Source organism: Bos grunniens, chromosome 23, assembly GCF_055505025.1.
Source record: "Bos grunniens cultivar Pamir isolate PY7600 chromosome 23, Bosgru_T2T1.0, whole genome shotgun sequence".
Lineage (NCBI taxonomy): Eukaryota > Metazoa > Chordata > Mammalia > Artiodactyla > Bovidae > Bos > Bos grunniens.
In genome coordinates, this window is record NC_141187.1 from 26,959,161 (window position 1) to 26,986,759 (window position 27,599).

General features: G+C 37.3%; 1 protein-coding gene across 1 annotated transcript; it reads left to right on the forward strand.

Moving 5' to 3' along the window:
* LOC147346989 (butyrophilin subfamily 3 member A1-like) lies at window positions 1–27,565 on the forward strand. Its single transcript, XM_086370795.1, has 12 exons — window positions 1–940; window positions 13,950–14,060; window positions 15,704–15,724; window positions 16,332–16,364; window positions 20,205–20,225; window positions 20,313–20,333; window positions 20,480–20,500; window positions 21,538–21,558; window positions 21,911–21,937; window positions 22,634–22,660; window positions 25,597–25,623; window positions 25,819–27,565. The coding sequence occupies exons 1-12, from the start codon at window positions 880–882 to the stop codon at window positions 26,091–26,093; spliced, it is 666 nt and encodes a 221-aa protein (XP_086226921.1). The 5' UTR covers window positions 1–879; the 3' UTR covers window positions 26,094–27,565.
* Window positions 27,566–27,599: the final 34 nt, after the last annotated feature.

The window sequence follows — 27,599 nt, forward strand, 5'->3', positions numbered from 1 at the left end:
CAGCCTAAGAGTGCATTTCTTAATTCTGGACTGTACAGTATAATCAGCTTCCTTGATGGTTCAGAGGCAAAGAATCCACCTGCAATGCTAGAGATCAGGATTTAATCCCTGGGCTGGGAAGATCCCAGAGGAGGAAATGGCAACCCACTTCAGTATTCTTCTCTGGAAAATCCCATGGCCAGAGGAGCCTGGCAGGCTGCAGTCCACGGGGGCATGCAAGAGTGGGACACAACTGAGCACGGGAGCACTAGGGCACAGTGTAGTCACTTGAGAATATATTTTAAATTACTGATTCATAGTTCTATCTTCTCTTCCTTCTTTCCACCTCTAAGAAATTTCTATTTGATTAGTCTGAGATAGGACCTGGGCAGGATTGTTAAGCAGTAACAAGTCTGGTTTAGTTTAATTGGCCTATAATTGGTCTATGTAAATGATCAAGTGAACATAAAAGTTCTTCTTGTTTCAGCACTAGATACTCTATGGTTGACTTGCATGACGAGAAAAATTAAAAAAGAAATCTAATCGGAGATTTATCAATTGAGTTTCTGTGTATATGCTGTTTGTGGATATATTCAAATGAATAACTGCTTCTGAAGTATTGTTTTATGATCATATAAGGTTCAGAGTACAGGGTCTCCTTTCCTGCTTCTGGTTAATTCCATGCTGCACCTGCAGCACTCAAGAACCAGAAACCTAATTCATATGACTGAAACTTCTCTCTGACCCGGGGATATTGCCTTGGGTCATATAATCTCTTCTCCCTCTGTGTTTGTAGAAGGGACACAAAGATATTTCAAAATCCTGCCAACACAACTCAGGACCAAGCTTAGACTTTCTCTGGGCCACAAGTGACTGACGTGAAACATCTTTCTTCTTAAGATGGTGACTTATCCAATAGATCACTATAGAAAATCACCTATGACGAATGGAAATCATAAAGGTGAGTTTTATTTTTTGATACTGCTGATATTGTTTGTCCTTTTGTGTTTGCATGTGTTAGAGAGAGACAGCAAGCCTGTATGTCTAGCTAATGCTTCTAACAAAAGCACTTGTCTTGTAAAAGACAGAGCAGACCTCAGGGTACAAGGCGTGAGATTTGGATTTCCACTCCTTCAGGTCTGGTCAATCTGACTTCCATACATTCTTTTCTGTATGTCATTAGAACATCACTTATTTCAAAAATATAATCAGCAATTAGCAATTAATGTGTGATATTTGCATTCTAAAGTCATAAAAAATTACCTCATAGAACTGAAAACAAATACTCTCATACTGGCTTCCCTCATGGTTCAGACAGTAAGGAATCTGCTTGCAATGCAGGAGACCTGGGTTCAAACCCTGGGTCAGGAAGCTACTCTAAGGGAATGGCTACCCACTGCAGTATTCTTGCCTGGAGAATTCCATGGATGGAGGGGCCTGGCAGGCAGGCTACAGTTCGTGGGGTTGCAAAGAATTGGATGTGGCTGAGCAACTAACACACTTTACTCTCAAAACTGGCCACTCTGTGTAATGATGAAATAAAGGCTTCTTTTAAGGAACACAATGCTGTGAAATTCCAAGATATTATTTTAATATTTTTATATTCATGAATTTTAATATCCATGGTGAATATGTTTTAATGTGCACTAATTAGAAATATTTAGGAGTGGAGTAGAGATCCAACTTGTGGTGGCTAATATTCTGATATATAGCAAGTCCTGAAAAAATTGATGTATAATGCCACTGTAGGTGAGTAAGCAACCATCTGTTTGGAAAAATAAGTGAGGACAACTCATGAACAGATAGAGTATGGAAAAAGTTTTTCTGGCCATCAGTGGGGTATTATTCAAATTATTGTAACATAAGATTTATATAATGCTCTAAAATTGTTTTATGCAAGAATATGGCATTGGGCTACTTTGATGTTAACTTTACACATTGAACTGCTTTGCAATATGTAGTGAAGACCTTTTTGTTGTAGCTATTTTTTTCATTAGAATGGTTGATATGTACAGGTAGGTTTCTCCAGTGTTTCCTTATGTAGAAGACCATATTATCACATACACATTTTTGCTATTATTGATTAATCTGTTTAGAGTCTAAAATATGCATATATAATAGGAAAGATAATGTAGTTTGTTACATTGACTTCCTCAATGATGATTATATGTCACTTTTGAAATTGAACACAATTTTTCTCATTGCTTTACTGATTATGATTTTATGCATTTAGTTAATATACATAATAATTTGCTTGCTTTCAAAGCAATACTCAGTAGTGGAAAAATATGAGGACAAAGAAGTGACAGAGAATGATAGTCCTATGGATAGGAATAGATGTAGGAAATAATGTTTTAGAAAGACACATCAATTTATATTAAAAAATGAATGGAACGGTAGATAATATCCATGCTGTAGAAAACTGAAGAACATTGGTTGAAAAATAAAAATTTGATTTAGCAATGTTATTGCTGCTGACCATTATCTGTGAATTTGCAGTATAATGTTAGGCTGCTGCTGCCGCTGCTGTCGCTTCAGTCCTGTTCGACTCTGTGCGACCCCATAGATGGCAGCCCACCAGGCTCCCCCCGTCCCTGGGATTCTCCAGTCAAGAACACTGGAGTGGGTTTCCATTTCCTTCTCCAATGCATGAAAGGGAAAAGTGAAAGTGAAGTCGCTCAGTCGTGTCCGACTCTTAGCGACCCCATGGACTGCAGCCCAGCAGGCTCCTCCATCGCGATTTTCCAGGCAAGAGTGCTGGAGTGGGGTGCCATTGCCTTCTCCGATAATGCTAGGAGAAGAAGTATGATTATACATGATAGATAAGACAATGGCAGGTGATCTGGTCACTTTTTGAGGAAGAAGATAGGATGAAGGAGCTAAAATACCAGTAGATGGTATGACCATTTACCTAGAAGGAGAGCTGGACCAAACTTTCTGCTCACATGGTACCAATAGCAATTAAGTAGATAAAATCAGTTCTCTCAGGCATTTCTCAGGCATTTGGCTGAGAAAATAGGTAGGAAATTAGTGGACCTCTAGCAAGAAGAATACTAATATAAATGAAAAGAATAAGAATATTTTATACTTCTTTTTGTGTAAAATACATCATTACACATAATGAAACTGTAAAATGACATTTCATTAAGTAGAGATGGCTACATCTCAGACTTAAATTCTAAGAATTCTTGAAATTTATATCAATTACTTAGATATTCATTAAAAAAAACAGCAATTAAATAATCTGAATGACATAAAAGACTATATTATTAACTTCAAATGCATTTTCTGAAAAAATTTACACTTAGAATTTACATTTAAATGAATGAGCTTTTTCACATACTTTTAAAGGTTATGCTCCATTTACAGTAATTACAAAACATTGACTGGGTTCCCTGTGTTGTTGAGTGCGTCCTTGTAGCCTGTCTTACACGCAATAGTTTGTACCTCCCACACCCATACCACTCTTATGTTGCCCACCTCCTTTAAAACTGTATATAAAAAAAGAATGAACGTTTTTTCATGTGGGCTTCCACAGTAAAGATCAGATTCAAAGATGAAAAAGGATTTTCCCTGTTTATTGCTCATTTCTCAGATTCTTGCTTTTTGTCATAAAATTTGATTCTCTTGGATGTGATTCTGTCTTACATAGTGACTTGCCTCACCAAATAAAATTTCAGATTTTATCTTTTATATATTGTTGTAAAGTACTGTTATGTACTCAAATTTAAGTTTCTAGGAAATCAATTGGAAAAGATTTTACTATTTATACAAAATTCTGTTGGATTCTTAGCCAAATTTATATCTTTAAGTAAATTATCTGCTAACCGCTGTTAGTTTGCAGTTAGATGTTTTAAATGTTTAAGTGAAGCACTCATAACTGGAATATTTAAGTGTATCATTTTTACTGTTTCTTATTGAAGTATAGTTGATTTATAGTTTCATGTATGCAACATATTGATTTGATGTTTTTGTGTATTAACACTCCATTTAAATTATTACATAATGTTGCTACATACTCTGTGCTGCACATTACATTCTAGTATATTATTTATTTATATCTAGCAGTTTACACCTCTTAATCCTCTTCCCCTATCTGTCCTCTTCCCCCAGCTTTCTTTCTCCTTGTAACCACTAGCTATTCTCTGTTTCTGTGTCAGTTTCTCTTTTGTTGTATTGGTTTATTTGTTTTGTTTTCCAGATTCCACATATAATAGAAAATATACAGTATTTTTATTTCTCTGTCTGACTTATTTAATCAAGCTTCATACCATCCAGATCAATCCATTTTGTTGTAAATGGCAGAATTTAATTTTTTGTGGTTGAATAATATTCCATAGAGGGATTGGGGGCAGGAGGAGAAGGGGATGACAGAGGATGAGATGGCTGGATGGCATCACCAACTGGATGCACGTGAGTTTTGGTGAACTCCGGGAGTTGGTGATGGACAGGGAGGCCTGGCATGCTGCAATTCATGGGATCACAAAGAGTCAGACGTGACTGAGCAACTGAACTGAACTGAATATTCCATATACATATATTACACACACACACACACACACACATATAAAATGACCTTTTTCAAAATAAAAGAATACGTAGAAAATGGGATTTCTTACACAACTACCTAGAAAACGCAATAGCATTTTATTCTGCTCTTGTGGGTGATACAGTGACTTATGTACACATTTATTTGCTTACTTTCAAAAGGGGAAGAGAATAATTGCTTGTTGTTTTTAATGTAATCACACTCCCTCCTTGCAGCACCAAGAATATGATCCTCTGTACCATATGCAAGGCTTAGGACTCCTGGGTGTGTCTGAGGCCGCACACAAAGCAGGAAACAAGGCCTAAAAGATGACCAGTTCACACTGAGCTGGAATGTGACATGGGGTCTTAGGTGGGAAGGTAGCTTCATGATAGCATGGATGGTTAAAGAGTCAAAGTGAGAGTCGAATAGGAAAAAGGAAAAAAGAGAAATGGTTGTGAAAAAGAAGGTCCAGATGGGTCACCAGATTCTGAAAAAATATTAGGAGGCTGAGTGTGTAGCTTACATCACAATGAAAGCAAAAATTAAGGGTTCTCTGAGTAGACAAATAGGAGAATAGTCTGAGAGTATGCTGTGTGGATACTTTATCACAGACTACTGGTGCTGACATTTCACTACTTTGAATAGATGCTTGAAACTTTGTTGCTATTGTTCTTTAGTTGCTCACTCTTTGAGACCCCCTGGACTGAAGAACCCCATGCCTCCCTGTCCTTCACTATCTCCCGAAATTTGCTCAAACTCGTGTCCATTGAATCTGTGATGCCATCCAACCATCTCATCCTCTGTCATCCCCTTCTCCTGCCTTCAACCTTTCCCAGTCTCAGGGTCTTTTCTAGAGTCAGCCCTTGGCATCAGGTGGTCAAAGTAGGTGCTTCAGCTTCAATAAAAGTCCTTCCAGTGAATATTCTGTGTTTGATTTCCTTGCAGTCCAAGGGACTCTCAAGAGTCTTCTCCATCATCACAGTTCAAAAGCATCAGTTCTTCAGCACTTAACTTTCTTTACAGTCCAACCTTCACATCCATAATGTTATAACTTTTGCTTCAACCATCAAATATATTTTAGAAAACTCAAAAAAAAAAAAAAAAAAAAAGAAAAACCTATCATATTTGTCCATGTTTGTACTCCTTCCCTATTCTGTCTTCCTTACTGATGTTCCAAGACTTCTTATTTTATCATTCCCTTTCAATTTCAAGACGTTTATTTAGCTATTTTTTTAGGACAGGTCTGCTGGCAAGAAATTCTCTTAGCTTACCTTAATCTGAAAATGCCTTTCAGTTCAGTTCAGTCACTCAGTTGTGTCCGACTCTTTGCGACCCCATGAATCACAGCACACCAGGCCTCCCTGTCCATCACCAACTCCCGGAATTCACTCAGACTCACGTCCATCGAGTCAGTGATGCCATCCAGCCATCTCATCCTCTGTCGTCCCCTTCTTCTCCTGTCCCCAATCCATCCCAGCATCAGGGTCTTTTCCAATGAGTCAACTCTTTGCATGAGGTGGCCAAAGTATTGGAGTTTCAGCTTTAGCATCATTGCTTCCAAAGAAATCCCAGGACTGATCTCCTTCAGAATGGACTGGTTGGATCTCCTTGCAGTCCAAAGGACTCTCAAGAGTCTTCTCCAACACCACAGTTCAAAAGCAGCAATTCTTCAGCATTCAGCCTTCATCACAGTCCAACTCTCACATCCATACATGACCACAGGAAAAACCATAGCCTTGACTAGACGGACCTTTGTTGGAAAAGTAATGTCTCTGCTTTTCAATATACTATCTAGGTTGGTCATAACTTTTCTTCCAAGGAGTAAGCATCTTTCAATTTCATGGCTGCAATCACCATCTGCAGTGATTTTGGAGCCCCCAAAAATAAAGTCTGACACTGTTTCCACTGTTTCCCCATCTATTTCCCATGAAGTGATGGGACTGGATGCCATGATTTTCGTTTTCTGAATGTTGAGCTTTAAGCCAACTTTTTCAATCTCCACTTTCACTTTCATCAAGAGGCTTTTTAGTTCCTCTTCACTTTCTGCCATAAGGGTGGTGTCATCTGCATATCTGAGGTTATTGATATTTTTCCCGGCAATCTTGATTCCAGCTTGTGTTTCTTCCAGTCCAGCGTTTCTCATGATGTACTCTGCATATAAGTTAAATAAGTAGGGTGACAATATATAGCCTTGACATACTCCTTTTCCTATTTGGAACCAGTCTGTTGTTCCATGCCCAATTCTAACTGTTGCTTCCTGACCTGCATACAGGTTTCTCAAGAGGCAGGTCAGGTGATCTGGTATTCCCATCTCTTTCAGAATTTCCCACAGTGTATTGTGATCCACACAGTCAAAGGCTTTGGCATAGTCAGTAAAGCAGAAATAGATGTTTTTCTGGAACTCTCTTGCTTTTTCCATGATCCAGTGGATGTTGGCAATTTGATCTCTGGTTCCTCTGCCTTTTCTAAAACCAGCTTGAACATCAGGAAGTTCACGGTTCACGTATTGCTGAAGCCTGGCTTGGAGAATTTTGAGCATTACTTTACTAGCATGTGAAATGAGTGCAATTGTGCAGTAGTTTGAGCATTCTTTGGCATTGCCTTTCTTTGGGATTGGAATGAAAACTGACCTTTTCCAGTCCTGTGGTCACTGCTGAGTTTTCCAAATTTGCTGGGATATTGAGTGCAGCACTTTCACAGCATCATCTTTCAGAATTTGAAATAGCTCAACTGGAATTCCATCAGCTCCACTAGCTTTGTTCATAGTGATGCTTTCTAAGGTCCACTTGACTTCACATTCCAGGATGTCTGGCTCTAGGTCAGTTGCCAGGGTCCAGCCCCGGTGGATCCAGGGAAATTTGAAGGAGAGACGGCGTCGGCAAATACACTGGCTTTAATTAAATATTAACTAGAGATATAAAGAGTAATAGAATGAGGATAGCTCAGCAGGAAAATTCAGTGCAGAAAAGAGGCTGAGTAGCTTGGTTTATGAGAAAAACCAATAAAACTTCAAGCCAAGAAGTTTGCACCACTTACGTAGGCTGCAGGTGTCCTTCCATTCTCCCGTGGGAGAGGAGACACTGCGGCCTCCCCAGTCGGATCTTAGAAGCCCAGGCAAAATTAGTAAGCTTGGCGGGCCTCTGTGCTCTAGATGGAAACTCAGCCAGAGGTTGAGAGAGAGAATGACATGAGGAGACCAGTATTTTGAGGAACCGATCCCATTTTTTATTTTTCCAGGGTCTGTTTTTATACACAGAGATGTTATACAAGTCATGTGGGGTCAGCAGTCCTGACTTTTATTAAAGTCAGGTGCTTCATACAGATGTATACAGAGGTCTAGGGGCGTTACATCATCTTCTGGCCAGGGGGCCTGCTGACAATTTATGACCCTCTCCTTGTGACAGCAGTCAGTCAACCAGAACACTTATTTCTCCAGGGGTGATTATTTTTAAAACAGACGCCACCTTCCGAAGGTACCAGATAAAGTTACATTTCTATAGGGTGAGGGTGTAGTGGGTTTTAATTAAGGGAAGAATTTACTTAACCCAAGGTCTAACGTGATTAATATCAAAGGTTAATACTTATTTCTTCTATATATTCATTAATGTGTATAAGGGCAGGGGATGTGGAGACTTAGCAGCAAACATTGGCTCAACAAATGAAAAACCCTTCACCAATACAATTTCTAATCAGTCCACTATACTATACTAATAGTTTTCTAACTTCTCTAAAGAACCTGTTTTTAGAAGGTTTAAAGCATCTCGTGCCTCTCATGGTTGGGAGGCTGTGAACAATCACATGTGGCCAGACATGTGGTCAGGCAGGCTAGAGAAGCTTCAGAGGAGTTTGTAGGTTGAAACACTCCTATCACGCCCAGGAATTATTATTAACTGGAGCTCTAAGTTAACTCCTTCTCTGAAAGAGGTGGTGGGGGACAGCTCCCTGTAAAGTCAGAGGTGAGAGCACAAAGTAGTAAAGTAGGCAGGCTCTGGTCTTGGGGGTAGATGCTAGAGAATTTCCAAGGGGACTCCTGAGGCTCGATCCTGCCTTTGTGTATGTCGAGCCTCCTTCCTCATGACCTTTGCCACGGGCGGAATTCCTCATGCTGGCTCCCAGCAGTCAGTGATCACACCATCATGATTATCTGGGTTGTGAAGATCTTTTTTGTACAGTTCTTCTGTGTATTCTTGCCACCTCTTCTTAATATCTTCTGCTTCTGTTAGGTCCATACCATTTCTGTCCTTTATCGAGCCCATCTTTGCATGAAATGTTCCCTTGGTATCTCTAATTTTCTTGAAGAGATCTCTAGTCTTTCCCATTCTCTATTTCTCTATCTCTAATTTTCCTCTATTTCTTTGCACTGATCTCGGAGGAAGGCTTTCTTATCTCTCCTTGCTATTCTTTGGAACTCTGCATTCAGATGATTATATCTTTCCTTTTCTCCTCTGCTTTTCGCTTCTCTTCTTTTACAGCTATTTGTAAGGCCTCCCCAAACAGCCATTTTGCTTTTTTGCATTTCTTTTCCATGGGGATGGTCTTGATCCCTGTCTCCTGTACAATGTTACAAACCTCATTCCATAGTTCATCAGGCACTCTGTCTATCAGATCTAGTCCCTTAAATCTATTTCTCACTTCCACTGTATAATCATAAGGGATTTGATTTAGGTCATACCTGAATGGTCTAGTGGTTTTCCCTACTTTCTTCAATTTAAGTCTGAATTTGGTAATAAGGAGTTCATGATCTGAGCCACAGTCAGCTCCCAGTCTTCTTTTTGTTGACTGTATAGAGCTTCTCCATCTTTGGCTGCAAAGAACATAATCAATCTGATTTAGGTGTTGACCATCTGGTGATGTCCATGTATAGAGTCTTCTCTTGTGTTGTTGGAAGAGGGTGTTTGTTATGACCAGTGCATTTTCTTGGCAAAACTCTGTTAGTCTTTGCCCTGCTTCATTCCGTATTCCAAGGCGAAATTTGCATGTTACTCCAGGTGTTTCTTGACTTCCTACTTTTGCATTCCAGTCCCCTATAATGAAAAGGACATCTTTTTTGGGTGTTAGTTCTAAAAGGTCTTGTAGGTCTTCATAGAACCGTTCAACACCAGCTTCTTCAGCATTACTGGTTGGGGCATAGACTTGGATTACTGTGATATTGAATGGTTTGCCTTGGAAACGAACAGAGATCATTCTGTCGTCTTTGAGATTGCATCCAAGTACTGCATTACAGACTCTTTTGTTGACCATGATGGCTACTCCATTTCTTCTGAGGGATTCCTGCCTGCAGTAGTAGATATAATGGTCAGCTGAGTTAAATTCACCCATTCCAGTCCATTTGAGTTCGCTGATTCCTAGAATGTTGACATTCAGTCTTGCCATTTCTTGTTTGACCACTTCCACTTTGCCTTGATTCATGGACCTGACATTCCAGGTTCCTATGCAATATTGCTCTTTACAGCACTGGACCTTGCTTCTATCACCAGCCACATCCACAGCTGGGGATTGTTTTTGCTTTGGCTCCATCCCTTCATTCTTTCTGGAGTTATTTCTCTGCTGATCTCCAGTAGCATATTAGGCACCTACTGACCTGGGGAGTTCCTCTTTCAGTATCCTATCATTTTGCCTTTTCATACTGTTCATGGGGTTCTCAAGGCAAGAATACTGAAGTGGTTTGCCATTCCCTTCTCCAGTGGACCACATTCTGTCAGATCTCTCCACCATGACCCGCCCGTCTTGGGTTGCCCCACGGGCATGGCTTAGTTTCATTGAGTTAGACAAGGCTGTGGTCCTAGTGTGATTAGACTGACTAGTTTTCTGTGAGTATGGTTTCAGTGTGTCTGCCCTCTGATGCCCTCTTGCAACACCAACTGTCTTACTTGGGTTTCTCTTACCTTAGGCGTGGGGTATCTCTTCACAGCTGCTCCAGCAAAGTGCAGCTGCTGCTCCTTACCTTGGACGAGGAGTATTTCCTCACCGCCGCCTACCTGACCTTCAACGTGGGATAGCTCCTCTAGGCCCTCCTGCGCCCATGCAGCCACCACTCTTTGGACGTGGGGTTGCTCCTCCTGGCCGCCGCCCCTGGCCTATTTCCCTTTAACTCCTAAAAAAACTCCTAAAGTTTTTTTCTCTTTACTTTTCTGAAGTTGGGTTATGATGTATCTTGGCATGGATTTGTTTAGTTTTATCTTATTTGTGGTTTGCTCAGCTTATTGAGTATATAGGTTAATGTCTTTTGTCAAATTTGGGACATTTTTAGTCATTATTTCTTCAAATACTTTTTCAGCTTCACAGTCTTTCTAGTCTCCTGGGACCCCAATGACATGTACATTAGATCTTTTGTTATTGAGATTTTGTTGTTTATTTCAGTCTATTTTCTCTTCATTGTTCAGTTTGGATAATTAGCATAGTACTATCTTCAAGTTCACTGACTAATTCTTCTATCATCTCCATTCTCTGTTAAACCTTCAGTGATTATTTTATTTTGAATATTGTATTTTCTATTTCATAAATTTCTATTTTATCCTTTGTATCTTCTATTTGTTTATGAAGACTATATTTTTTCATTTGTCAAAAGTGAGTTTGTAATTACTTATTTTTATGATTACCACATAAAATCCTAGACAAGTATCTTTGTCATTGTGATGTTAGTATGTATTGCCTTTTTTTCATTTAAGATGATATTTTCTTGGTTCTCCCAGGTATGAAGTGTGATTTTCTATTGTATCCTGGACATCTTGGGTCTTATATTATCAGGCTGTGTATTTTATTACATCATCTATTGTATCAAGCCTCAAATGGTACCGCATGTATGGGAAAATGAAGATATCATCTCATGTTGCTAAGTGAAGGTGGAAGCAGCGGTTTCCCACTTAGCATTATTTAACACTGTCGAAGGAGAGAGGCGTTTTGTTGCTGCTGGGTAGGGCTGAAAGCTCAGGTTCCCCTTTGGTCCTCTGCTGACAGTACCTCACTTGGTAGAGTGAGGGCACCTCATTACTATTTTCTGTGTATTTCCACCGACTCTGTGGCAGGGCAGGGGCACTGACCTCACTGCTGCTGAGTGGGAATGAAAGTTCCAGCTCTCCACTTTGCCCTCAGTGACACCAGCCAGGACAGGATGGGGCACATTTTTAACTGAGTTTAGGTGAATCACTAGGCTACTCAGTCTTTGCTGAATAGCAGGAGTGGGATTATGGTTTTCTCTGTGGTGTTTGGCTGGAGTCAGGAAGTTATCACTTACAAGTTTTCATCTCATTAGGTTGTCCATTCCTGGTCCTGTGACCACAAAGAGCAAGCTTTTCTTGGGGGTTACTTTGTCTTAGCATGCGTGTGTGTACTCAGTCGTGTCTGACTCTGCCACCCCATGGACTGTAGCCCACCATGCTCTTGTGTCCACGGGATTTTCCAGCCAAGAATACTGGAGTGGGCTTTCATTTCCTCCTCCAGGGGATCTTCCTGACCCAGGAATCCAACGTGTGTTTCCTGTGTCTCCTGCACTGGTGGCAGATTCTTTACCAAGGAGTCATTTGGGCTTCCCTGGTGGTTCAGCTGGTAAAGAATCCCACCTGGAATGTTGGATACCTGGGTTCAATCCCTGGGTTGGGAAGATCCCGTGGAGAAGGGAAAGGCTACCCACTCCAGTATTCTGGGCTGGAGAATTCCGTAGACTGTGTAGTTCTTGGGGTCGCAAAGAGTCAGACATGACTGAGTGACTTTCACCAGCACCACCAGCATCTGGGAAGCTTTGTCTTTACCCATTGGCATTTCTGGATTATTGGTTTCTCCAGCGTCCACTCAAGGATACATTAGGAGAGAAAAAAAAAAAAAAAAAGATGGAGGTAGAGAGAGTCACAATATATGTCATTGCTGACATCTTTTAGAGTCTCTTTGTATTTGTTATATATATGTAGTGCTTGGGGCTTCAATTATTAGCGGCATAGGGAAAGGTGTCTATTCCATTATTTCCCAGAACTAGATAGTCCCCTGGTTTCTTAATTGACTGATGATATTTTTCTAATATCTTCAACTACTTGAAAAAATGTGCTCACCAAAGCACTAATAGATTTGAGTTTATTTTCTCAGTCTGGACACATTTCTTTAGCTTCTTCAATCAAACAAAATTAATCTCACTTCCATTGGTTACAGAGAAGGCAATGGCAACCCACTCCAGTACTCTTGCCTGGGAAATCCCAGGGATGGAGGAGCTTGGTAGGCTACAGTCCATGGGGTCTCGAAGAGTCAGACACGACTGAACGATTTCACTTTCACTTTCATTAATTGGAGAAGGAAATGGCAACCCACTCCAGTGTTCTTGCCTGGAGAACCCCGGGACGGGAAGCCTGGTGGGCTGCTGTCTATGGGGTCGCACAGAGTCAGACACGACTGATGTGACTTATCAGCAGCAGCACTGTTGGTTAATGGCATCTCTTACTTGACTAAGAAATGAGTTATAAAACTTTCTTTGGTGCAGCCTTATTTTCATTTTATATTTTCATGAAACAGATCTTTTCTATAATGAGATATTTAATTTTTAATTTTATAATTTTTCTTATGGTTGCTTTACCATAATTTGAAAATATTGTAATGAGTGCTAGTCTGGCAATGCCAGTGCATATTGCTATCTTTTAACAAAGCTACAGTATTGTTGCATAATAAATACATGTAATTCAGTAATAAGACAATGCATACCCTAATGTATCTCAAAATGTTTTATTCAAATTCTACTCCCCCTCCTTTTACATGTTTTGACATGTTTAGTATTACCTGGCAATAAAGCAAAGATATAAAGTAAAATTTTGCAATGCTGTGACAGTCCAGCCACTTAAAATAATAGGGAGTTATAACTGTCACTGTATTTCAGTCTTGATGAAACTATTCATCTGTTATTATAGTGAAAAAAAAAACAGTTATAAACCACATGTATATGAATAAGCGTAGCTGAGTTCAATGGAATGACAACAAAATTTGAGTTTTTAATTTTGTGTCACAAATACTATTTATTTTCCCATTGATGTAGCAATGTGAAATTCACTCAGACATCACAAATCTTCCAAAAATATATGTCAGATTTGATTTGGCCTGTAGGCCATTGTCAGACAATGCCTGACCTAGATCATGTTAAACTTCATAGGATATAGGAAAATGATGAGGGCATATCTAGAATTTGACAGAGAGTCCCTCATTTATTGTGAAGGGTCCACACTCAGCAATCCTTTACAACCCATGGGAGAAGCATCTTGCCAACCCTTGGCCTACCCTGAGATATTCAATTCCACATTGTTTACTGAGTGGTTGCTGCTATCCATTCCACTCCAAGTCTATCTATGAAGGTTTAAACTTGGTCATAGACTTACAGGTTACTTGAAGTGTGGAATTGAAGTGTGGAATTAAACAATAGGATTGGTCTGGATACTAATAAGAAAATTCTCTGGTGTACCTTTTCCAGAATTTCCCCCCAGAGTAAATGACATAGACACTTTCCCTGCAATTCAACTACTCTACCTCTTAGTGACGTTCTTTATTATTGGAGTATCCTGGAGGGAATATCACAAAAATGGTAAGTTACTAAATACTTAAATAATTAAAGTCATGATATCTTAAGGGAACTGTCCACTATCTGACAGACTTTGACATGGCTTCCGAATGGTGATGATAATAGAGATGAGCAGAATCTGAACTTTCCTTTATAAAAGCTGAACTGGAGGCAAGAGCAGGAATAGTTTCACTCCACTGTGTACTTTTGATGGGAACTCATTCATTTAGTTTTGGACAACACTATTTAAGAATGATTTTGACAAATTGCAATTCATCAAGTGTACTATTCATCCAAACTACAAAGTTTCTGAAAACATTTCTTTTAAATTAACAGAATAAATAGTTGACTTTTGTCAACTATTTTGATAACTTTTCATTGAGAGTAGATTCTTTCAGTCTCTCAGTTTCTCTCTTTCTCTCCAGAGTTGTTTTGATTGTTATCATTAGAAATACCTGCTTGAAGCTGTAAAGAGTCATATATGAGCTCTAGTATCTATTAGGAAATATTTTAATGATGATTTTTTTTCATTATCAGATATATCTGCAAAAATATTATGAATTGACTACCACTGATATAATTTTGTTGAAAAATTTATTTATTTAATTTTTTTTTCCTTTTGCTGTGCTAGGTCTTTGATGCTGTACACCAGCTTTCTCTAGTTGGGATGAGTAGGGGCTACTGTTTATTGTGGTGTACAAGCTTCTCATTGCAGTGGCTTTTCTCATCATAGAGTACAGGCTCTAGGCAGATGGATTACAGCATGTGGGCTCTAAAATAGTTCCAGCACATGAGCTCTAAGCACTGATTCAGTAGTTGTGGTGCATAGGCTTAGTTGTTCTGTGGCATGAGGGATCTTCCAGGATCAGGGATCAAATCCTTGTCCCCAGCATTGGCAGATGGATTCTTAACTTCTGGAACACCAGGGAAGTCCTTGTTGAAATCTTCATGGTCGTATATAGGAATTATTTTTCTTATATTAGAGAGTAGATTCCTAAATCCGGTGGAGGATTGCATTATAATATGTAAAGAAAAAATCCTATATTCTCAATCAAGATTTGCAGGGTAATGTTAAGAAAATTTTACCACAGGGTTTTCACAATTTTTAAAGTTGCTTTTAGGAAAAAAAAAAAAGCAACTCCTTAGAAAATAAAATATGCAATATTATACAAATTCAAAACTTCTGAATATGCAGAAATACTCAAGGAAAAACACAGATTTTTTTTTTTCAGCCTAGATACTTAGCAGTAGAAATCAATGAATATTATTGAATGACATCCCATGAAAATATTTTATTCTAAAAACTAACACACTGGCTTTAAATAAAATCAAGATAAAATCTTAAATCAAATCAAGATAAAATTTTTAAAAACTCAATTTAAGTTAATATAGTCATCACAACAGAAAAATGGATATTGGCACAAAATAGGATGCAAAATTTCACCAAATATCTTTTAAAATTCCTAATAATAAACTAAAGCAATCAATATAGTATTAGAATCTGTTTAATGAGAAACTCTAAAGGAATTTGTGCAAGCTTAAAGGAAATGACCCCAGAGGGATTAATAAAGAGCAAGGGAAGGATTTGGTGGATAGAAATAAGGTGAAGAGTTTGTCTTTATCTGTTTTTATTCTGAAAATTAAAAATTCCCCCCCCTTTTTTTTAGAAAACATGAAGAAAGAAAAAGGTATGTTACCTTCATCCATGTACAAAGATTTGACTAATAACCTAATTGATTCTAATTCTTAATTCATTTGTAAGTTGTATAAATTTATTGGAAATAAATGAGCTTATCTAATCTTTTATTAAGAGAAAGAAGTAAAAGGACAATTTATCTCCTCCCAAATGGAAAATAAATAATTGAAGAAAAATCAGACCTGATTTATATAAAAGCTATGTTCTTGGTACATTGGCATTATGTAAAATAGAATTTTGTCCATAAAAGAATTACTATTCATTTCTCTGTAATTTTATTTGTGAATTTTTAATTTGTTAATTACCTCCATTTTTTAGTATCAATACTTATCTTACCTGTTTTGCAGAGAAAATAAAAAAACTGTGAGTTTCAAGTTTTGATCCACTTAAAAGATATCCTTGCAGCAAACATCATAGTATTAGATAATAACAAGGAAAGGTTTCCAGTATTTTGATATTACACAAAATAAAAGTTTTCCCCTGCAAACCAATCTATTTGAAACTCTGTCCTGTTTGCAATTTGCTTCAATATAATCTGTAGTAAATTTGTTTCAATTTGTTTTTGCCTATTGTTCAAATTTTGTCTAATATGTTTTCAGAGACAATGAAGGAAGAAAAGAACTTAGAACAAGGTGGGTCTTTTATCTTCAGACAAATATACATTACGTAACTAGAGCAATGTCAGCCCTTTACTCTATGAGAGCAACTCTATGCTAAGTCGCTTCAATCGTGTCCGACTCTGTGCAACCCCATAGACGGCCTCCTACCAGGCTCCTCTGTCTCTGGGATTCTCCAGGCAAGAACACTGGAGTGGGTTGCCATTTCCTTCTCCAATGCATGAAAGGGAAAAGTGAAAGTGAAGTTGCTCAGTCGTGTCCGACTCTTAGCGACGCCATGGACTGCAGCCTACCAGGCTCCTCCATCCATGGGATTTTCCAGGCAAGAGTACTGGAGTGGGGTGCCATTCCCTTCTACATGACAGCAACTCTATCTATGAGTATTTTTGCACTGTTAGAACCAACGGCTTTGTCCGTGAGAAAATGAATTGATTTGACCTTCTGTTATTTAATTTTTGGATTGCTTCTATTGATTTATTTTTTACTTTTATTGAGGTAAAATTCACCTAATGTCAAGTTAACCACTGAAGTGTGCAATTCAGTGGCGTTTGATACATTCATGATACTGAGTAACTATCACTTCCATCTAGTTCCAAAATAATTTTATCACCTTAAAAGTAAACTTCACACTCATTAAGAAGTCACTTCTCATTCCCCCACTTCTTAGTCTCTGGAAGCCACTGGTCTGCCTTCTGTCTCTGATCCCATATGCGTGGAATTATATTCTCTGCCACATTTTTTGTGTTTGCCTTTGTTCACTTGCATGAGGTTTTTGAGGTTCATTTATGTTGTTGCATGTGTCAGTACTTCATTCTTTTTGAAGGCCGAGTTCATTGTCTAGGTATACCACATTTTGCTTATCCATAAATTGTTGATGGACATTTGGCCTTTTTATGCTTTTTTGATTATTGTGAATGGTATTGCTTTCGATTGCTATGTTTTTCTTTAAATGCCTGTTTTCAGTTGTAGGGGTGTATACTTAGCAATTACTGGGTCATATGGCATACTTTGTTTAGTTTATTGAAAATCTGCCAAACTGTTTCCTATAAAGATGGCACCATTTTACATTACAATCAGCGATGTATTAGAGTTCCAGTGTGTCTTCTATCTCAATAATACTTGTTACTTTTTATTTTTGAAAATTATAGTCATAGTAGTGCCTGGAAAGTGGTATCTCATTAGGGTTTTGATTTGCATCTACCAGTGGACAAAAGAAATTGAGTATCTTTTCATATGCTAGTTAGTCAACTGTACATCTTCCTTGGAGAAATGTCTATTCAAGACCTTTGCTCATTTTTTTTTAAAAGACCTTTGCTCATTTTAAAACTGGATTCTTTTTTTTTTTTTTTCCAATCACTGAGCAGTCAGAACTTTATTTTCTTTATATATATATTTGATCCTAGGCCCTTAAAATATGTAATTTGCAAATATTTTCTCCCATTCTATACCTTGTCTCTTCACTATTCAATCTTTTGATGAACAGAAGTTTTCAAAGTTTTAAAAAATCAACTCCAATTTATCTGTTGTTCTTTCTTGTGTTCTTTTGCATTGGTATCATTTCTAAGAATTCATTCTCAAACCCAAGGTTATGATAATGTAACTTTATGTTTTCTTTTTTTTATGGTTTTAAGCACTTGGCATTTAGATTTGTTTCATTTGGAGTACATAATATGAATGTAGTAAAATATAATATAGTAAATACAAGAGTTAATAATAAAATATAGTAAATAAAAGAATTAATAGTTGGAGGTTTTTGATTATGTTAAATGACTAATTTGATTTTCACTACTGTGGTTGAAATAGGAAATATGAAGTGTTTAACTTTTTGAGTGTCTGACAAACTCTTTACATAGTCTTGCTATGTATCACACAATATTACATAGTACTGCATAGTATTTGAGGGTGCTACTTTATCTAAGGCTTCATTCTTTTACTGAAAGTCTCTTTGTCTAATAATAAAATACACAGGCAAGTGCACATCCCATTTTTTCTGTTTTGACACATATTAGGTTCAATTATGGATTATTGGAGTAGGTTGGTTAAAAATAACTAACAGTTTTTATATGCTTATATATTTTTACCAGAGAGACCTGTTATTGGAAGAATTATGTTACAATGAGGGGCTTCCCTGATAACTCAGTTGGTAAAGAATTCACCTGCAATGCAGGAGACCCCAGTTCGATTCCTAGGTGGGGAAGATGCCCTGGAGAAGGGATAGGTTACCCACTCCAGTATTCTTGGGCTTCTCTTATGGCTCAGCTGGTAAAGAATCCACCTGCACTGCTGGAGACCTGGGTTCAATCCCTGGATTGGGAAGATCCCCTGGAGAAGGGAAAGGCTACTGACTCCAGTATTCTGGCCTGGAGAATTACATGGACTGTATAGGCCATGGGGTCACAAAGAGTTGGACGCGACTGAGAGACTTGCACTCACTCATATTACAATGAAAGTCAAAGCAAATGATAACAAATAGAGAGGGACCAAAACAGTGTTAAATTTTATAGAAATATGCAGACAAAACACGTGTATACCTGTGGCGGATTCATTTTGATATTTGGCAAAACTAATACAATTATGTAAAGTTTAAAAATAAAATAAAATTAAAAAAAATAAAAATAAAAAATAACACACACAAAAAATTTTATGGAAAATAGATATTATTTGTATGTAGTAAATAGGATCATAAAACAGAAGAGGAAGTCCAAATCCCATAAAAACCTTTAACAATTTCTTGACATATCAATGTCAAAGGTAACGAAGAATTAAAGTGCATTGTGGAGTTGAAAATAGGGTGTATATGGAAACAAGATTTATGATTCTTTTCCAGTATGAATTTTTCTGCCATATAGTTTTAATAATCTAAGAACTTGGTCATCAAAGTAACAAAAGATAACTAGTACTTCACTTTTATGAAAAGGGAATTTCTCTAAAGAAAAAATTTTCTTAACTGTTACTTAGATAGTTTTAAAAATAATGGCTAGCTCTACCTCTTATAATCCTAGGGAGAGTTTCACCTTTTAAAAAAGCTATTTTCAGGGATGGAGGATGTCCAGTTTTCTTTTAAATGGCATTACTTTTAAAAGTGAATTCATTACTAAATCTCATCCATCATTTGACATACTCTTCAACAAGAAGATGAAAGACTGCTTTTAAAAATGATGCTGAAATGCCCAGAGATAATACAGAAAACAGAACAGATATTTGTATTGGGTAAAATAGTTATTTATGATGTCAGACAAATGTTGGATAAAGCTCTGACTCTGAAATAAGCAACTGTGGGGAATTCAGCAAGTAATGTATCTTTGCTCTAACTTCACTTTACTGCTCTGCATATGTGTAATTACTTATCTGGAGCACTTCTGATGACCAAATGTAATGCTACCTCTAAAACAAGTATCATAGAGTCTAGTACCGGGAAAGTACTTCAGTAAAAGTCAATTGTCGTAACGGTGATGATGATGGTGATGATAACAGTATTGTTACCATATCATTAAAAGGGCTTTGGGAAATCATTTTGTGGGATTTTAAGTTCAGTCATAATAAATTAAAATTTCTTTTTCTACTTCATCATTTGGTAAAGAGCAATGTGACCCCTGTATATTTTACAGAACACCACCTAGAAAATAAATATGTTTCTTCACTCTAAAGTGGGTAATCTATTATATATAAAACAGGTGAAGAGATTTTGGAAGGTTTTTGTGTTTGCTTCCATTTCTTAGTGATTTTTATATTACTTCTTACTTTTCAGATCAACTTAGGAAAGAACTTGGTAAACTTTAATGATTATTTACAAAACATGATCTTTCTGTTAAATGTTTCATAAGAATTCTTATGTTACTTTTTTGTTTTTTTCAGATCAACCTAGGAAAGAAGATGGTAAACTTTAATGACTCTTTACAAAATATAATCTTCTTATTAGCTGTTTCTTAAAAATTCTTATATGATTATTTTTATTTTTTTCAGATCAACTTAGGAAGGAAAATGGTAAACTTCAATGACTCTTTACAAAATATGATCTTCCTATTAGCTCTTTAATAAGAATTCTTTTTTAATTAATTAATTTATTTTCATTGGAGGCTAATTATTTTACAATATTGTGGTGATTTATATATTACTTTTTATTTTTTCAGATCAACTCAGGATAGAAAATGGTAAACTTTAATAACAATTTATAAGATATGATCTATAGTGATTTTTCTTACATCTTCTCTTTTTCAATCCTCCTACTTCCTATGTATAATTTTCTCTTTTGTGAATTTTATTCATTCTTACTATATTACTAACTTCTATTACCTGTTTCTGTTTGTTCTGCTTTCATCAGCTAACTCACTTTTCCTATTCACTGTTCTCTTTATCTGATGTATTGTTATATTTTGATTGTCTCCATGATGTTAACAGTAACTCCTTCTCATGCCTCTGAAATGAATGAAATTCTAATGAGAATATATTTGAAAAAACTCTCGTGGTGCTTACTATGCCCTTGATCTGATTCTAAGAAAAATTCAAAACCTCTTCTATGCAGGACCCTGTTGAAAAAGTACAATAAATTCTTCCTTTTAGAGAATGCCACTGTTCTCTGTCTTGTGATTGAAGACTCAGCAGGCTGGACCAGGAGTGAACGTTTATAGGGATACAGAAGGGATAGGGACAGGGAGACATAGGGATACAGCATCTTCACTTCACATTTAAACAGAGCTGAGTTCAAATTATTGATCTGTCCATTAACCAACAGAAATTTCTTCATGCTACTTACCCCTTTGATTCTCAGATTTTTCTTTTGTGAACAGAGGAGCACTATTTCACAATTAGTTTTCTAGTATTAATTAATTACATAAAGCACTTAGCAAATATTTGTCATTGGAAACATTGAATAAATTGTAGTTTCCATTGCACAGATGATTTATAGCATGACAGCATTGCATGTGATGATTATCATGACTAAAAGGATACCTTCATGGAGGAATTGGATAATTTCCCTCTTGAATTTTAACTGTAAACTTATTTATCTATATTAACATGTAATATGTTTTCTTATTTTCTTTCTTTTTTGAAACAAGTGTTGGAGAAAACTGAGGGTTTTTTAAACCTTAATGAGCTAATTTAAGTCATCTAGTGTCGTCCTTCCAAGCAACTTTAGGTGTTTGTTACACTGGAACATTAAAATGCGTTTTTCACTCTTGTTTTTCAGGAAAATTGCAAAATGAAATTGGTAATTGTATTCTAGTAGTCAAATATTTGCAAGATTGTCCTCTGCTGGTAACCCCTTGCTTTCCTTTATTCTTCCCCCTTAACTCCTTATTTCGTGTGTCTTTTGCATTCCCCTACTGCCTGTACATATTGCAGCTATCATGCTAGGAATAATTTATCTGCTTGCCTTGATTTAACACTTAAAATCATGTGATTCAACGTTTTATTCATAAAAAACAATTTCAGAAGAGAGCAATGGCTTGACTAATAATAGTAATAATTAAGATAAACCCCTCAGTAAAAAGCATATCTTTTTTTCTTTGTCTTCTTCATCTCTTTGAGAGTCCCTGTCTTACATGTACATCTCCTTTCAGATGAGAGGAAAGCTCAATTTCAGAATGGTAAGTAACTCAGAAGTTCATTCACTGGATAGAATTCCACAGATAATCAAATACCTAACTCTTCTCTAAACCTCCTTCCCAAAAGAGTCAGGCATAATATACCCTTGTATGTGCTCACCATAGAAGCATGAATGGAAGAGAGTCTGTAAAAATGAATTAACTCATTTTCTTTTTTAATTGATGATATCTTTTCCTTGAGATGAAAAAAAAAGTAATTTTGATGGATATTTCTAAAGCTTTCCTTCCTTTCTCTCCATCCCCTTACTATTCCTTTCTTTACTGTTTCCGTCTTTGTCTTACTCTTTTAGTTCTTTATCCTTTCACGTCTGTTCTTCATGTTTCTCCCTTCCTTCCTCCTCCCCTCATTCCTTCCAGTTTGTCTATTATTCTTTCTTTCCATCTTCATTTCCTAAACTACCTACCTTTCTTTCCATCACTTCTTTATTTTCTATCTTTTTTTCTTTTTTTCCTTCTCTTGCTTCTAGCTTGATTTTCCTGCTAACTTTATATATTTTTCCCACTCACAGGCCAAACCATTCTAAAGTTAAAGGCATGGTCACAGTATTGTGCGGAAGGGAAGGGATGGAGAGGTAAATAAGTCACTGAATACTCAGAGAATGCCAGTGACGAGAGAGGAAAAGCTATGAGAAGGACCAGAAAAGGGGAATAACAGTATCTCATTTTGCTCACTTTCAGGCTGGCAGAAGACATCATTGTACCCTGGTAAGTGCATGGCCCTGAAGAAGATGATTCTAAGATACAGAATTAAGCTCCTAAAGTCTATGCAGTATTGTACTGCTAACAGAAAAAAGTACAGAACACAACTTCTTTTCCTTAGCAAACATAGCAAGAACAATAATTTTTAAAGCATTTTTTCTTTTCATCTTTTTCTCACATGCATCTTACAAGTTGATTAAAGCAGAAATTAAAAATGACAGTAAAATATAATTTTCTTTTTTGCGGTTTTTATTATTCTTACTATATTACATCTTCAGTTATCCTTGTATAACAAGATTATTCAATTTTTTATCTATTTTTTTCTACTGAAAATTTTATATTTTTAGCTATTATCATTAGGTCTATAACACATTTTGAGTTAGTTGTTTTGAGTGGGTAGAGAGAAAGATCTAAATGTATTTTTTTTTTTTTTTGTATGTGGATATCCAACTGTGTTAACACCAACTCTTGAAAATAGTATACTTTTCCTCATTGAGTTGCATTGGTAACTTTTGAAAAGACATCACTTGATCATAAATTGACTTCTAGATTCAAAATTCTGTTCTGTTGCTCTAATTTAGTTTATTCTTCTCCTTTTAGTCCATTTGGGGAGAAGCTTAGGTTACTGGTTTAAAATAATACTGTTTCTGCTTCAAACATTTAAAGCTCTAAGTTTCCCTCTAGGCAATACTTTTAGCTGCATTCAATAGTTTGGTAGGTAGTGATTTCATTTTTATTCAATTCCAAATATTTTCAAAATTTTCTTTTTGATTCACAGATTATTTATAAATATATTGATTAATACCCAGATGTTCTGTGTATCTAAAATTTGCTTCTTTTTTATTACTAACTTAATTTTATTTTAAAAAGAGATCATCCTTTTATTGTCATTCTTCAATTAAACAGTTTTAAATATTTTTTCATGAATGACTCATATATGTCTCAATATAAAGTGATCATTTTTCACAATTTCTCGAGTCTCAGTTGTTGCCTTGGGGAAGAACATTTGCTTAGTTATTTACTCAGCTCTTCCAGAAATATTCTTCATGTTGATAGGTTTCTCATACATTTTCTTTCAGTTAGTTTCATGTGTCAATCATTGTTGGAAAAATACAACTATAGACTTATTTGCCAATCTCATTTTTTTTCTAAGGTCCCCCGTTATGTTTGCTCACTTGAAGGTCCCTGGTAAAGCTGTAAAAAGTCCATCATCTTGATTTCTGCTCACTCTTAATTTTCCTAAAAGACTCTACTTCATAAATAAATTGCACTATTCCCTTGTGCTGAGTGCACTTTTAATTTCATCTCTTATTTTAGGTGGCCTACAAAAGTGATGGCCATACTTGTTCTGTAAAGGCCAAGACTGTAAATATTGTAAGGTTGATGGGTTACATGGTCTCTGTCACAATTACTCAACTGTGCCCTTTTAGCACAAAAGCAGCCACAGACAATACATAATTAGTATGGCTGTGTTGAGAAGGAAATGGCAACCCAGTCCAGTATTCTTGCCTGGAGAATCCCATGGATAAAGGAGCCTGGTGGGCTGTAGTCCATGGGATCGCAAACACTCGGACACAACTCAGCAACTGAACACACACATGCACACACACAGCTGTGTTACAATAAAACTGTATTTAAACAAACATGGGATGGGCCGGATTTGGCTCCCAGGCCATACATAGTTTGTTCACTCTTGGCTAGATAGTCACCTTTTAACTTTGAAAATTTACCCATTTTGGAAGCTTTACATTTATTTTGATTTATGAGTGAAAAAAGGTGAATAATTATTATTAAATGAATAGTTTTTTTTTAATAGGATGTTAGTAACAGACCCAGTGAATACCCTCTTCAAATTAGCTCCTTTAGTCCTGTGTAGTGCATAAGGTATGTTTCCTAAATACTCATAGGAAACTGTCTTAGCAACTGTTTTGTCTCCTCTTATCATGGATATCCTGGGCTTCCCAGGTGGTGCTAGTGTTAAAGAACCCACTTGTCAATGCAGGAGACATAAGAAACACAGGTTCAATCCCTGGGTTGGGAAGATCTCCTGGAGGAGGGCATGGAAACCCATTCCAGTGCTCTTGCTTGGTGAATCCCATGAACAGGGGAGTCTGGTGGGCTACAGTCCATAGAGTTGCAGAGAGCTGGACATGACTGAAGCAACTTAACACACACACGTATCATGGATGTCTCTACATGCAGTCAGTTTCACCTTTTTTTGTCACTCCTATTACCTAAGCATTAAACCAAGACCACACATTTTTAAAGTGTTGGTTACAGTATTTTGCTTTCACTTTACAATAGCAATTTCTGCAACAAGCAGTGTAATTAGCTTTGATTTTTTTTTTTTTTAAAGCAATTCCTATTATCTCCACAGTTTAACCACACTCATATAAATTATATCATCTTGGTCAGTGGCTCTCCACAGCAACTCACTTAAAACAGTAACTCTGAGGACTAGGTGGTTTTTTTTTTTTTTCCAGTTTTCTCCATTTTTAGGGCCTTACAGTTCTTGGTTGGGTGGGAAAGTGTACAGTAAGAATGAAAATGAAAAAAAAAATAACATGAACTATTTTATTGTCAAACCTAGAAATGATATGGTCTTGTGCTGAGCACATTTTATTGCCTACAATTCAGTCATGTAGTCTCAACTAAATTCAGTGAAGGTGGTGAAAGGCAAGCATATAATTTAGCTATTTGTTTAAGAAGAGGGTAACTGTTTGTTGGGAATGCCTATAGTCTGCACTATATAAAGAATAATTTAGAGGAATTCATTCTTATAAGAATATTTAATAAGAAAAACAGTGAAAGCTTTAGTTCAAGGATAAGTTATAGAATACTTTTGGATCCTTAGCAAAAGAAGCATTAGAAAGAAGAAATTGCCTCTTGTACAAGGAAATTCAGGTACTAGGTATGATAATGACTATTTATTTTCTTTTTAGACTGGAGGAAAGAATTTTTCCAGGCTGGTAAGTGAAATTATTCCCTGATGGCAGAAAAGAGACTACTTCTTACTCTCTCAGGATCAGTCTGAGGATTTATTGAAAGAGGGCAGATGAAAGAGTCCAAGTGGAAATATATGAGTGCCCCACAAGCTCAAAAATATCTCAGGGTAATAATAGCACCCTCTTTTTCAGATATTAAAATGGTTATTGTCTTTTCAGTGGATATTACTCTGGATCCAGCCACCGCCCATCCTTCCCTCTTCTTGTCGGAAGGGAACAGACGTGTAACCTGGGGAGAGAAGTCTCAAGACCTGCCTGAGGACCCACAGAGATTTTATTCTCTTCCCTGTGTGCTGGGTCATCAGGTCATCACCACAGGGACGTGGTACTGGGAAGTAGAGGTCGGGACCCATGGCGCATGGGACCTGGGGATTTGTAGGCCTCATGTAATGAGAAAGGGCAGAGTTTGTATCAAACCTGAGGATGGTTTCTAGGCCCTCAGGTTCTATAAGCAGGAGTACTGGGCACTCACCTCTCCAGAAACAAAACTCACTGTAAAGGTGCACCCGGCCAGAGTGTGTATCTTCCTAGAATATGAGGAGGGAAGCATTTCATTTTATAATATGGTAGATAAATCTCACATTCACACCTTGTCTCAAGGCGCCTTTGGTGGGCCCTTAAAGCCTTTTTTCAGGCTTTGGCCAAGTGAGTCAGAGCCTTTGACCATCTGTCCAGGGCCTGAAGCAGCCCAGAATCCCCTGTACTAGGAGCATCATATAAGCTGCAGGTCAGTGTGGTTTGAAGCATTTGATCATGACGTGAATTCTCCTAGACCAGAAGCAAATTATTTTTTCTTATCTATTTGAATGGTTTTCCTTATTGTCGGGAGTCGTGTTAGGCATTACTGACAAAATGGAGGCATGGCCCCAGCCCCCTTTCCTCATTCCGCAGGCACAGACCCGGGATGCAGGAGTTAGCTCTGTATTCTGACTTGTTTCTTCCTTTCTTCGGTTCAGTTGGCTGGAAAGAATGTTAAGGTGCTTATTGTTCTTGAGAGAAGCATAAGAAAGCACAAAGCCTTCTGCAGTTGTGCCCAGAAAATAATCTATAAAATAACCATTGACATTTGTTCAAGGATTTTTGCAAAGAATGTCCCAGGATGAGCACGTAGGCCACAGCTTGAAGCCATGGGAAAGACTGTTATCTGAGACCTGTTTGTGAGGGAAATGTTTCTGGCAAAAGAAGTTTGCTGAGCTTAGGGTTTAGGAATAATTAAGAATAGCTAGAAGCCTTTTTCGGAGAAGGCAATGGCACCCCACTCTGGTACTCTTGCTTGGAAAATCCCATGGACGGAGGAGCCTGTTAGGCTGCAATCCATGGGGTCGCTAAGAGTTGGACATGACTGAGCAACTTCACTTTCACTTTTCACTTTCATGCATTGGAGAAGGAAATGGCAGCCCACTCCAGTGTTCTTGCCTGGAGAATCCCAGGGACGGGGGAGCCTGGTGGGCTGCTGTCTATGTGGTCACACAGAATTGGACACAATTGAAGTGACTTAGCATAGCATAGCATAGAAGCCTTTTTAGGAGATAGTGAGCTTAAGATACTAGGGGCAAGCAGGATTTAGAAAGATAAAAAATAAACTGAGAAATGTGGTATGCATGAGTTACAATGTAATCACAAGTAAACATGATTCTGAGAGAATCACTGAAGCAGGAACTTTGTTTGAAGGACAACAAGGAGATAATAAATCTGGGTGAGGGGGAGCTGAAAATGTAAAACCTCTGACCTAATGTTTTTGAAAAAGTATAAAAGAAGATCTGATGCTTGAAATAAACATGTAGTCCCATACCTCGAGTCAGAGGCTCCATCATTTTCCACTGACACTGCTCATCCCTTCAGGCTGATCCCCTGGCTGCTGGAGCTGGACTCTGGCACCTTATCCTTTTTTTTTTTTTTTTTTTTCCTTCAGAAACAGCTTCCCCACAGCATGGTGCAAA